At 37.8% G+C, this 12,640-nt stretch overlaps 1 protein-coding gene and 1 long non-coding RNA gene across 4 annotated transcripts; both read left to right on the top strand.

Moving 5' to 3' along the window:
• The first annotated feature begins 3,405 nt into the window (after positions 1 to 3,405).
• LOC134664517 (uncharacterized) lies at positions 3,406 to 9,523 on the top strand. Of its 2 annotated transcripts, XR_010098261.1 has the most exons (5): positions 3,406 to 3,530; positions 6,641 to 6,936; positions 7,041 to 7,217; positions 7,741 to 7,922; positions 8,953 to 9,523. It is a non-coding gene; the product is annotated as an uncharacterized LOC134664517 (long non-coding RNA). The 2 variants fall into 2 exon arrangements; XR_010098260.1 differs by lacking the exon at positions 3,406 to 3,530 and having other exon boundaries at positions 6,594 to 6,936.
• LOC134664516 (uncharacterized) lies at positions 3,709 to 5,520 on the top strand. Of its 2 annotated transcripts, XM_063521199.1 has the most exons (3): positions 3,709 to 4,378; positions 4,461 to 4,588; positions 5,064 to 5,520. In XM_063521199.1, the coding sequence occupies exons 1-3, from the start codon at positions 3,890 to 3,892 to the stop codon at positions 5,362 to 5,364; spliced, it is 918 nt and encodes a 305-aa protein (XP_063377269.1). In that variant the 5' UTR covers positions 3,709 to 3,889; the 3' UTR covers positions 5,365 to 5,520. The 2 variants fall into 2 exon arrangements, with proteins under 2 accessions (XP_063377269.1, XP_063377270.1); XM_063521200.1 differs by having other exon boundaries at positions 4,461 to 5,520.
• Positions 9,524 to 12,640: the final 3,117 nt, after the last annotated feature.

Raw genomic sequence — 12,640 nt, 5'->3', positions numbered from 1 at the left:
GATCTTGTATTATGTTTATGTTCTACTCGTGTCGAGATTTGCTCTTTATTGCTGTGGTTGTTAATTGCTAAGAGGTATTTGTGTTTTAAACTGACCGGGAGTATTTTACAAATTTTAAATAGTTTATTATAATTACCTTTACAACTGTTTCTAGTTTTTTTATTGACGAGTAACTTTAAGAATCTAATTTGTAGCGCTTCTACTTTATCTATATACGATTTAAAAGTGAGACCATAGCAATCAAGGGCATAGCTTAACACGGAATCAACTATTGCAAAATATAAGCACTTTAATACATTAATTGGTACTTTAAAGCTAAGGTGGTAAAATCTTCCTAATAAAATTCTAAGTTTGCTACAGATATAATTTATATGTTGTTGCCAAGAAAATGCGGAATCTACTTTAACACCTAAATATGTAACACAATCAACTTTTTCTATTGGTTTACAATGGCAATCGTGTAAGTTATTATGAAGACAAGTAAAGCTATGGGTATACATAGGGAGTGGCATTTCTGTTGGGCTTAGATATGGCGATTGTATAATTAGGAGCTTAGTTTTATCTGAATTCAATATAATGCCATTGTCATGTGACCACTTTACCACTGAGTCTATGTCTTGTTGAACTAGACGACAAGTTTCTATCATATTGGTACCTGCGCGTAGGGTGCATAGGTCGTCAGCAAACATATGTGCGGAACAGTTTCGCAGAACTCCACATAAGCTATTTACATGCATTAAGTAACACACGGGGCCACATACGGAACCCTGTGGTACTCCACAATGTACTAGTGTCTCATCACTTAGGTCGTCTCCAATCTTCACTCGGTATGAACGTGATGTGAGATAGTCGCGAAACCATTTGTTTAGCGGCTGCCCCACACCACATTCAGCCATTCCATTTAAAAGGGTGTTTGTATCTAAAGTGTCGAATGCTTTCTTAAAATCATAGAATATTGCTACAACAAATTTTTTATCGTCTAAGTAAGTATTAATTTCATCAGTGAATTTGGACAAAAGAGTGGCAGTACTTCTACTTTTCTGAAACCCATGTTGACAATCATTTAATATACTGTTTTTTTGAAGAAAGGAGCTTGTTTGATTGATTATACATTTTTCAACTATTTTATCTATACTGGAGAGAATGGATATTGGTCGATAGTTTGAGTATACTTTACGGTCACCCTTTTTATGGATTGGACGTACTAGAGATTCTTTTAACTTATTAGGGTATTTATGTTGAGTAACTGATAGATTAATTAATTTGGCTATGACTGGACATACTTTATCTACGATTAGCTTCAGGTCAGACATGCGTACAAGATCGCTTCCCGGCGCTTTATTTTTATCTATTAGATTAATTACACGTTTAACGTCTTTGCTATGCACGGGTTGCCATCTCATACACACGTCCGTCTTGTTTACATATTTGTTTCTGTCTAACCATATATCGTTACATGTATGCTTAATTTGCTCTATCTCGTTTGTAAAGGTAAATGCAAACTTATTACAAATGTCTCTAATTGTGTTACCTTGGTCTACCATATTACTAAGGACGGAGCTATCTAATGAGATTTTATTATTTCCTAATAAACTGTTTATTTTCTCCCATACTTTCTTAATATTTTTATTACAATCTAATATACTTTGTTTATCGTATTCATTTTTACACTTCTTAGTTGCTTTATTACACTTATTTCTATATTTAGTATAATCAAGTCTTTTCAACATATTCTTTGGATCATTACACCAAACTACGAACAATCTATCCCGTTTTGAGATCATTTTTTTCAAGTTATCATTAATCCAGTTCTTATTATCTCTAATATTATTTAAGTCTTTGGTCGGTTGTATTTTATAACATGAATCATAAATATTTTTAAACATAACAGTAAAGCTTTCATATAATTTAATTGGACATTGTATATTTAACAAGTCTTCAAAATTAGTTTCTAATAACTTTTCTCTTACGAGACTATTATCGAGTACGCGCCTAGTAACAGCGGGCGCTGGCGCACGCGTCGCCGTGCCGCCCGGCTCACGCCGATTCCGGGAAGTCGCGGCGCACGTGTTCCCGCGTCCACTGGTTACTAGTCGCTGTTTCCATTGTATCACAACTGAAGTAAAGTAGTGGTCAGAAATCTTGTGTGTAATGACGGCTGAGTCTATGATAGATATAGGTGCTCTAACGTATATATGATCTATGCATGATTCTACAATTTTTCCCATAACAATTTCTCTTCGTGTGACATCCTTAATACATTTTACAAATCCATGTTCCGATAAGATGTTTTCATACTCTATGACTCTACTTTCATGACAATTTAACAAATTAATATTAATATCTCCACAGATTACGACCTTAGAGGTTCTAGGTATACTTTTTAGTAGGTTACGAAACTCAGTTAAGAATTCTAATACTCTATCATGTTTATTGAAGCGTGGTGGTCTGTATATGGATATCACATAAATATGATCGTTATTATTATTGATGGAAATGGAAACACACTCTGCTGTCCGCATTATACTCGCAGTGGCCAGCGCACCCGTCTCACTCGCACGCGCCGCAAGTCGCTCTTGCGAGTAAACGAGCACGCCTCCCCCGCTGCGTCCCTCACGAGTATAGGCGTCAACTTTGAAGCCTTTAATAGTAAACAAAGGCAATAATGAGAAATTTATATTGGCTTCGGTAATAACAAGGATGTCTATATGTTTCAAATGTTGATAAAGGGTTGTAAGAAGTTCGTCAAAGTGTTTTTTTATGGAACAGATGTTAACATGCAATATAAATAAGTCTTTTGAATTGTAATTAATGTCCCAGTTTGATAAGCTATCAATACAAGCATACTTAACAGGTTCACTTAAAATAGTGTCTAAGTTATCTAAGTCTGTGAATTTGAATAAGAGAGTAATCACATAAACAGTAGTTAATAATAATTGCTGCAACACTAGGTAGATAATTAGTTTTACACCGTAGCACCGGGAACTAACATGAATTTAGACCTTATTGACTGAGTGAAGTGCGCTGTCAGTTTTTTGAAATTTTATTAAAAATTTTCATAAAGTGATTTATTTAATTTAGGATTTCCTTGTGCAGTAAAACTAGCCGCCCCTGTCTCAGTACGCATCATATAGACTGCCACCTCTGTTATCTAGCCACCTCGGGCCTGGGCTTACCAGGCCTTAAGCCCCACATTCACACTCCTACCTTGTAGGCCGCCTCGTAGTCCGCCTCGTTGGGTAGGATTGTGTATGGGGGTTGCGGACTACGAGCCGTCCTACAAACGGCTAAACGGTAGGACGACTCGTAGTCCGCAACCCCCATACACAATCCTACCCAACGACGTGGACTACGAGGCGGCCTACAAGGTAGGAGTGTGAATGTGGGGCTTTAGGGCAAATCCACCGCTATAGGATATATTTTCTATAGTAAAAATGGGAAAAGTTTGCATCGTAAACAGTTGCCAAAGTGGGCGTAAGAGGAAAAAACAGAAAAATGTTACGAAATCCGTATCTTTTTTCCAACCAACGGTAAGTATGTAATTTTCACTACACCTTATAAAACAAAGTCCCCCGCCGCGACTGTCTGTTCGTGGGTTTGAATGTATCTTTGCGATAAACAAACTACTGGACGGTTTCAGTTCGATTTTCATGTATCAATAGAGTGATTCTTGAGGAAGGTTTACGTATCGCTAGTTATTTAATAAAATATTATATTGTGATTTTTATATTTTTCTTATAAAATTCACAATTTCACTTCAACAATTCTTCATTTTTCTATTAATTCTCAGACTCCGGCACGGTTAGAAAGTTGGAAAAAGTCGTTAGGAATTGCATTAAAAGCAAATGATTATATTTGCCATCTTCATTTTAAAGAAGAAAATATAAATATGTACGAAAAGTTAACTATTAAAGGAGAGCTCAAATATATTCCTACACAAAGAAAAACGCTTAAGGAAGAAGCTGTGCCCACGATCGAGCATCAGTTTATTCCCATTCCCGAACATGAACTCCAAGCCAATACTATTCACATAGAGGAATCTTTCGAACCATACCCCAATCAACCTAAGGACGAGCAGCAACAACAAATCAATGCCGAGCAACAGGAATTATCAGAAGATCAAAATGATTCTAATAATTTAATGGATTATGAAATGATACAACAGGACTTTGCGGAACCATTGTTTAGTCAATATCAGGATACTAATGTAACAATTAATCCAATAGAGAATTTTAAAAGTAAGTTTCGGGCATTTTCGTTGTTGCCGCCTTTTTGGCTACATGCAGAAAATCCTAATGGGCTGGAATTTATGCGAATGGATCCAAAAACTCAGAAGATTAAACATCATATACGTTTAAACGATGATCTAACTGTCACTGTAAGTGTTTATTAATGTAACAATAAAATTCGGTTGGCATGATTTGAATTTGTAACGAAACATAATTGCTATTTAATTGCAGGTAATTTTTCCCAATAATGAACAATTGCCACTAAAGGAGAAAATTAATTCATATAACAACACCTACGATTACTTAAAATCGGTTGAAAGATGGCCTTTGTGCGTTGGTACTCAGATTGACGACAATAAGTAAGTTTTGGTAGATTGTTAACCAAGGGATGAACGCAGTGAGAGTATAGTCCGAGGCTAAAATGATGCCATTCACCCGAGTTAAACACTCTACTTTTCATTTCGAATACGAGGAACCTAGCCCCAAAGCTTGTACTATGGGTGTAGGCGATAATACAACTGTTTGCAGTCGTCTTATGAATATATATACCATAATGTAACAGTTGTATTTAAAATAAAAGGATAACTCGTAAGCCTAATAACTTTGATTTTATTTAACATTTTTGTCATTAAAAATATTGTATGTAACGGTACATTAAATAGGTCTTAATTCTTGAACCTATCCTATTAAAACTCGACTTTTATGTGTATTTTAAGAACCCTTATTATGTAGGTACCTGTAGATTAAAGCACTATTTATACATAAACAATGGTACAGGAGAATAATAAAAGATAAAAACGAATTTATCTAATATATAATTACATCAATTTTCAGATTTTGTAAAGGTGTGATTATTGGTGATGATACTTACGAAAGAAATCAACAGTACCCAAGATGTAAATCTTGTCGAATATTACGAAATCGTTTGCAGAACCGTAATTCCACTTCAACTCTATTACAAAAAATGGCAGAAGCTAAACGGCGCGCTTCAAATCTTGTACATAAATGCAAGCGTCTGAAGAGGACGGTAAGTCTTATGCCGGCTACATACGTAACGATAAATCGTTGCGATAAAACTGTGCAGTCCGACTGTGCAGATAAATCGAACCGTGTGTATGACAAATCGTTACGATAATCGACAATCGGACAATCGGACTGCACAGTTTTATCGCAACGATTTATCGTTACGTATGTAGCCGGCATTAAAGCCGTAACAGACTACCGCACCGCGCCACGACCTTGATGGTGCGGTTAAAATATCTCTTTCACGCTCCAAATTATAGCTACATCCTTAGCCCCCTCCAGACTATGCGCGTGAATCGCGGGCGAAGCCGCGAACGCGAGTGTGGAGTCGATTTCGCAGGTCTGCGTTCTGGACTCCACACTCGCGTTCGCCCGCGATTCACGCGCATAGTCTGGAGGGGGCTCTTAACGCACGTACGGCGACCACCTTACGACTATCGATACGTGCGCCGCACCGCACTAAAGTCGCGGTATGGTGCGGTAGTCTGTTACGGCTTTTTATCAAAAACATATTAAATAAATAAATATTAGGGAACATCTAAAGGCCCCTGTACACAATGGGCCAGCGCCGGCCAGGCCAAGGGACGCTGCCATGCGGTAGAATGAGGTAGCAATATCACTTGCTCCCTCTAACGCATAAATGCGTCCCCCAGACTGGCCCACGCTGGCCCATTGTGTACTGGCCTTTACACAGGTCAACCTAGCCCCAAACTAAGCAAAAGTTGTACTATGGGTACTAGGCGACGCTATAATATACTGTATTTGTATAATTGAAGACGTAAAATAATACAAAAAGAAACTTGAGCAAGAAGTTTTCATACATATTTTTCGAAATCATTTCGAAGTCCCTTAAGGCGTATCCAGATTAGTAAATTTTTCGCCAATCTGATTCAATTGCCCGATCGAATCAGGATCGAAGTGCGGATGCAAATACCAATTTGGCTCGCCGAATTCAACCGCCGATAATGACCGATATTACCGATAAAATGAAGTGCAGATGCAAGAATACCAATTTGTGAGGCCAGTCTGGATACCATTTCTGGATTTTTTCAATGTAGAGGGCTCTAATATCACCATAAATCTAAAATTAGAGATTGACGCCAATTTCATTTCTGATAAAATCAACCGATTTGATCAGTCCCGTCTGGATACCACTTTACTTAGCTGTTGTTTTTTATTCGCACACCCGCTTATAGACCAACAAGAAATTGTAGAAATTAAAAAGTGGCAACATCGTAGTGTCGTCCCTTTCAAATCAATCTAAGAAAACGGGACGACACTACGATGTTGCCACATTTTAATTACTACAATATCTTTTCGGCTTATAACTTTATACATTGTACCTACTTGAGTAACGAATTTCATATCGACCGTTCATATAATTGCAGAATATCCAATTAAGAGAGAAAATTTCCTTGGCTAAGGCGCAGTGTGCAAAGAAATCGGATACCGTAGTACAAGCATCTATTTCAAAACTACCTGAAGAATTTCAAAATGCCGTGAGATCATGTTTTGAAGCCGCGAAAAAAAATAATACAAAAGGTCGTCGATATACGTTAGAATGGATTTATGAGTGCATGTTGATACGTATAAAAAGCAGGAATAAAAAATCGCTTACAAGTTAACACCAGCGCATTTGAAACCGAAAGGTTTTCAAGTAATGAATGTTCCTCTTGCAACTGAAGTATGTACCTATAAATATAATCAATAATTTTCATTGATTGTCCGGATTTATTTCGTAGGACTTTCGGCTCATCAAAACTAATATTATTAATATTATAAAAACAGGTGTTTGGTCACGAAATTTCGGTCGCCATGGCTCACTATCAACCCTATTGCGAGGAATTGAAGGATTCAACTGCAACACAAAAATTTATTGATCTTGTATTCAATTTGATACAAGCTATGTCTTCGCGTATACCAAGAGATGCTCTGTACGTGAATGAAAATTGCAGACGAAGAAAGGTAAGAAATAGTTGGCGATTAAAATTAAGGTCAATGCGGAGAAGACCGTCTATCAGCTAAGTCCGTCTACTCACTATAACATTTAAGGGAAGACCGTCATAAAGAAAGACCGGCCGGACGGTGCCTTAAACCAGAAGTAGCCAACCTTTTAATGTATTTTTGTTAGTAGATACCTCTTATAGTGAAGAATAATTTATGCCGATTATAATTAGAATTAATATAATTATGCGTTGCTGGTAGTGAATATTATGTGTTAATGTTAATATGCCGGAACCGCCGCCGCCTCGCAACCTGAATATATCCCTTGGCACCTATACAGCCTATACTGTAATTTTTAGTTTAATATAAAAATTAGGAACATTTAAAAATTTGTATGGAATATATTTTTTGCTCCTTACTAATATCTGTAAATGTCTACTACTGACTATACTTTTGTGTAGAGAAGCGGCCGTCCCCTTTCCTCTTAATATTTCATTGTATAGCTTTGAAGCTTGTTTACTTAATGAAGAAATACTTTTTTCAGGCAATCCAGGAATTTTTAGAATTCCTTGCAGACTGGGAAAAGCTCGAAAAAAAAATACCTGTGTCAAGGAGCACGTTAACTGGATTAAAAGTAACTTTACACTTGAAATTTTGGATATGCTGAATGTTGCATGTGATTACAAGTATTTGATGACAGCAACCCTATCTCAAGATCCGTTGGAGGTAATTAATAATTACTAATTATGTAATCCAATGAATATGAATCTGCTTGTATGGAATCTGCATCATGTATGCTGCCTTACTTTTGGAGAAAGTCCAGAAAGCCTTTTTAAAAATAAAAAATAAATTATAATTCATTAATTCAAGCTAATTATACTCATATTTTTACATTATTTACATTTTGATTACACAACATTAATAACATTACATTTAAATATAATCTACTAATGCCTGTTGCAACAGTGCACAATATAAGGACAATCAAGCCGATCTGCGATCATCGCCAGGACAGTGTTGGCGCTGGCCCGCACGCGCCGCACCAGCGCAGCTGCGCGCACGCGCATGATGGCGTGGAAACAGGCCGTGTGGGCCCCGCGAACATGCCCGAAGCGCTACAGTAGCGGGGCAGCCCCAACACCGCCCTGAATGCGTTATTGTACTGGACGCGGAGCGCGTTGTACGCTCTTTGCGTGTAGTCCGCCCACAGGCCACACGTGTACAGCGACGTGCAGTACGCTTTGAAAAGCGTTATCTTCACGTCACTACTACAACGAGCAAACCTGCGAGCCAACATGTTCGCCCTTACGCACAACGCCCTCCGCTCCCGCTCCATATCCACATCATCCTTGAGGTCCGCAGTAACAATATGCCCTAGGTACTTGAAACTCTGTACTCTGTCTAAGAGAGCTCCGTTAAGCATGACAGGTGGCACATATTTTTTTAGGATACAGTTCCTACCTAGTCCATATACTTAATGTACCCATCAATATATTTCTGCCTGGTGTTTTTGGGTTTAATTCTTTTGAAATGAGGCGTAACTTTGGGCTGTGGACGTTTTTTATCGCTTACCTTCTTTCTAATGCTAAAAAAACGAACATAGCCATATAAATATTAGTACTATTATAAATGCAAAAGTGTGTCTGTTACCTCTTCACGCTTAAACCGCTGAACCAATTTAGATAAAATTATGGAGATAGTTTGAGACCCGAGGTCCTATATTTTTTATTGAATAATAATTTTGACTTGTTTTCAGAGATTTTTCTCCGTCATGAGATATTCGTGTGGAGGAAACGATCACCCTGATCCCAAAATGTTTGCACAAGTTTACCGATTGGCGTCTTGTTTTTCCCTAATACGCCCTCCGAAAGGTTGTAACGTTTCCGGCAAAGATATGCTGAAGAACTTACTAGGAGCAAAGGATATGGTAACTGGTTCAAACGAGGCTAAGCAAGCATGGCTGGAAAGCCTCGACCATATACTAGATAATGGTGAACCATTGATTGATGGTTATGAAGACCATGACTACAACGAGGCTGTCACCAGTGACGCGGTGCAGTCTTACATTGCTGGGTACATCGTCCGCAAATTGCGAAAAATCGTAAAATGCAATAATTGTTTGAAACTCATACAAATGAGTCCCAATGAGGGAAAAATGTTAATGAGAAACGACGTAATCGATAAAATGGATTTATACGGCGGGTTAATTTATGCTAGTGACGATCTATTCAATCTGACCAAAATGATAGAGAAATGTGTGTTAAGAGCAATAAGCAAAGCTTTAACCAATATGGAGACGATCAGTGAAATTACGCAAGAATTACAAAAAGAAACATTGATAAAAGTTGGATGTGCCGACCATTCCAAACAAGTATCAAAAAAAATTATCGATATGTACGTAGTTATGCGAGCCCACTTTCTGGCAAAATATGAAAATAAACGTTACGACGCAGCCAAAACCAAAACTAAAATGAACAGGAAAAATGCCAAGTTATTGTCTTAATTACTAGTAGTTCGCCCCGAACTAAGAACTCGTATTCGCTGAAAACTACCGCGCAGCGCGCACACTCAGGTTTTGATTTCCAACTCAATCTCACTAGTGATACCTACTAATACTTTATATACGAGATTACCGCCACGTGGGATGTTGACTCGACGATCATTGTTGCGATAGTCGTCTCGGTTTTTTTTCCGTCATGAGATATTCGTGTGGAGGAAACGATCACCCTGATCCCAAAATGTTTGCACAAGTTTACCGATTGGCGTCTCGTTTTTCCCTAATACGCCCGGTTGTAATGTTTCCGGCAAGGATTTGCTGAAGAACTTACTAGGAGCGAAGGATCTGGTAACCATTGATTCATGGTTATGAAGACCATGATTACAACGAGGCTGTAAACCAGTGACGCGGTTCAGTCTTACATTGCTGGGTACATCGTCCGCAAATTGCGAAAAATCGTAAAATGCAATAATTGTTTAAAACTCATACAAATGAGTCCTAATGAGGGAAAACTGTTAGTGAGAAACTACGTAATCGATAAAATGGATTTATACGGCGGGTTAATTTATGCTAGTGACGATCTATTCAATCTGACCAAAATGATAGAGAAATGTATGTTAAGAGTAATAAGCAAAGCTTTAACCAATATGGAGACGATCAGTGAAATTACGCAAGAATGACTAAAAGGAGCATTGATAAAAGTTGGATGTGTCGACCATTTCAAACATATATTAAAAAATGTTATCGATATGTACGTAGTTATGCGAGCCCACTTTCTAGCAAAATATAAAAATAAACGTTACGCCGCAGCCAAAACCAAAACTAAAATGAATAGGATAAATGCCAAGTTATTGTCTTAATTACTAATAGTTCGCCCCGAACTAAGAACTCGCATTCGCTGAAAACTACCGCGCAGCGCGCACACTCAGGTTTTGATTTCCAACTCAATCTCACTAGTGATACTTAGGTAAGTAATACTTTATATACGAGATTACCGCCATGTGGGATGTTGACTCGACGATCATTGTTGCGATAGTCGTCTCAGCGGACGGTCTCATAGCGAAGAGTCTCGACCAACGCCTAGAGACTGGATCAAGGGTCAGATGCAGGCAAATTGTGACAAAACATTCGCTGATGTTAACAAGAAATAACTCAAAATGTAGTCAATATGATGGGTGCTGAGAAAGGGGCGGCTACAGGGCCTGGGGCCTAGGGCGGCAAAGACTGCAAATCCGCCACTACATTATACATATATAAAAATGTGTTCGAGTGTTTTTTTTTGTTTTGTGTTTTTATATTTTACTTTTATATTAATATTAAAAACGAAAAACAAAAAAGAGCCTTTTATTTCTCGCCGGTAAAACAAACACAATATTATAAACTTAAATTTACATTAGGTTTAGTATTACAATAATATTTAATATTCCTCAAATCAATGTTCTATTATGCTTGGTTATGTAATAAGTAGTAAGTAATTATATTTTTTTCGTGTAATTTATTCTGCAACAACCCCTCCTGTGAGGGTGAAGGCCTCCTCCAGTGATGCTGGTCATCACAATTTCTGTTCTCTATCTTTTTCAACTTACATATGTATATCAATATTAATTTATATATTGGTATTAAATACCTACAAATACAAATAATAAAAAGCTAATAAATACTCTTATCGGGATTCGAACCCGCGACCTCCTGCTTCATAAGCGGGGTCACTACCGACAAGGCTAAAAGACCGTCAAAAATTGGTTCGCGATGCACAGTGGCGCCGCGGCGCGGCCTATTTAATGTTTTTGAGGGACACTTTTTAATACATGAAGATTGTTTTCCTCATCTCTACCTTCCATATACGGAATGATAGGTGTGAAAGGGACGTCGCTCTACATAGGCATGACGCTGTCTCGCTTGCACATGTCACTCCATACGGAAAATTCCGTGCATGTATGGCCAGGCTAAAATCTCATGCGAGTAGTGCGAGTTATGGACTTATAAATATATAAAGACGGTGTCTCAGCGAGGTGTCACTGTTGCCACTTTTGTTTAGTGTACGATTAACAATGAGGCCCACGTTGCTGTAGCCATGTCGATAAAGTCATATCGATAAACTATCGACATTTCTTGCAATTTTAATTTTACTTCAAAGGCTTAACGATCCCTAAAATGACCAAAAACGCTTTTATTCTTTATTGTGGTTATCAGATCACAATTTTATAGTCACGCCCCAGCAGGGAACCAAGGGAAAGTTCAGATATTTAATTAAAATACATAAATACCTCCTAAAATAGGTGTTCCGCAATAATGGAATTATATTATTATATTATAATATATTCATTATCCATTAGCATTTCAATTATATTTATGTTTAACGAAGATATTGAAGCTTCAATTAATCGCTATTTCGTTCCGCTGTGTAGCGTATATCGATATATAACATGATTAAAATCGACTTTTCACATCCCTAAAAGAGCACACATATACGCTTTTACGCACACATACATAGCCTGGGCGCATCAAGAAAGGCAACACTTGATTTGAAGTCCACCTTGTCAACAGTATGGTTGTCCTTTTTTGACAAACGGCATTTTAAAAGAGCGAGGAGAGAGAAATGATACTAGTTGCTGCGTCGTGAAAGAGAACAGAAAACGTTGGGCCCTTGGTGCGAGTAGTTGCAATGCAATGTAAATGTAAAGTAGCTAACACACTATCGCACCGCACCAAGGTCATTGAGGGACGTACCCATAAGTAAGAGGGAGAAAGAGATATCGCTTTCTTCCTCTTACTTATGGGTGCTTCCCTCAATGACCTTGGTGCGGTGCGATAGTGTGTTAGCTACTTAAGTAGAGGTCTTTATGCACGCATTTTGAGAATCGGATTTTATTCAGATAAAAGGGAGTTTAAACTTATGTCTTGAATAGCTTTGGTATTCAGTCTATAACCCTACCAATTTTAGAGT

Source organism: Cydia fagiglandana, chromosome 5 (genome assembly GCF_963556715.1).
Source record: "Cydia fagiglandana chromosome 5, ilCydFagi1.1, whole genome shotgun sequence".
Lineage (NCBI taxonomy): Eukaryota > Metazoa > Arthropoda > Insecta > Lepidoptera > Tortricidae > Cydia > Cydia fagiglandana.
Note: the sequence above shows the minus strand (reverse complement) of the source record. Positions and strands in the feature narration are given on the sequence as shown.

Bases quoted from the DNA above. Each gene is read 5' to 3' on its own strand.
- LOC134664516 (XM_063521199.1), top strand. From the start codon at position 3,890: ATGTACGAAAAGTTAACTATTAAAGGAGAGCTCAAATATATTCCTACA. The intron at 4,379-4,460 runs GTAAGTGTTTAT...ATTTAATTGCAG, and splicing joins ACGATGATCTAACTGTCACT to GTAATTTTTCCCAATAATGA. The intron at 4,589-5,063 runs GTAAGTTTTGGT...ATCAATTTTCAG, and splicing joins ACTCAGATTGACGACAATAA to ATTTTGTAAAGGTGTGATTA.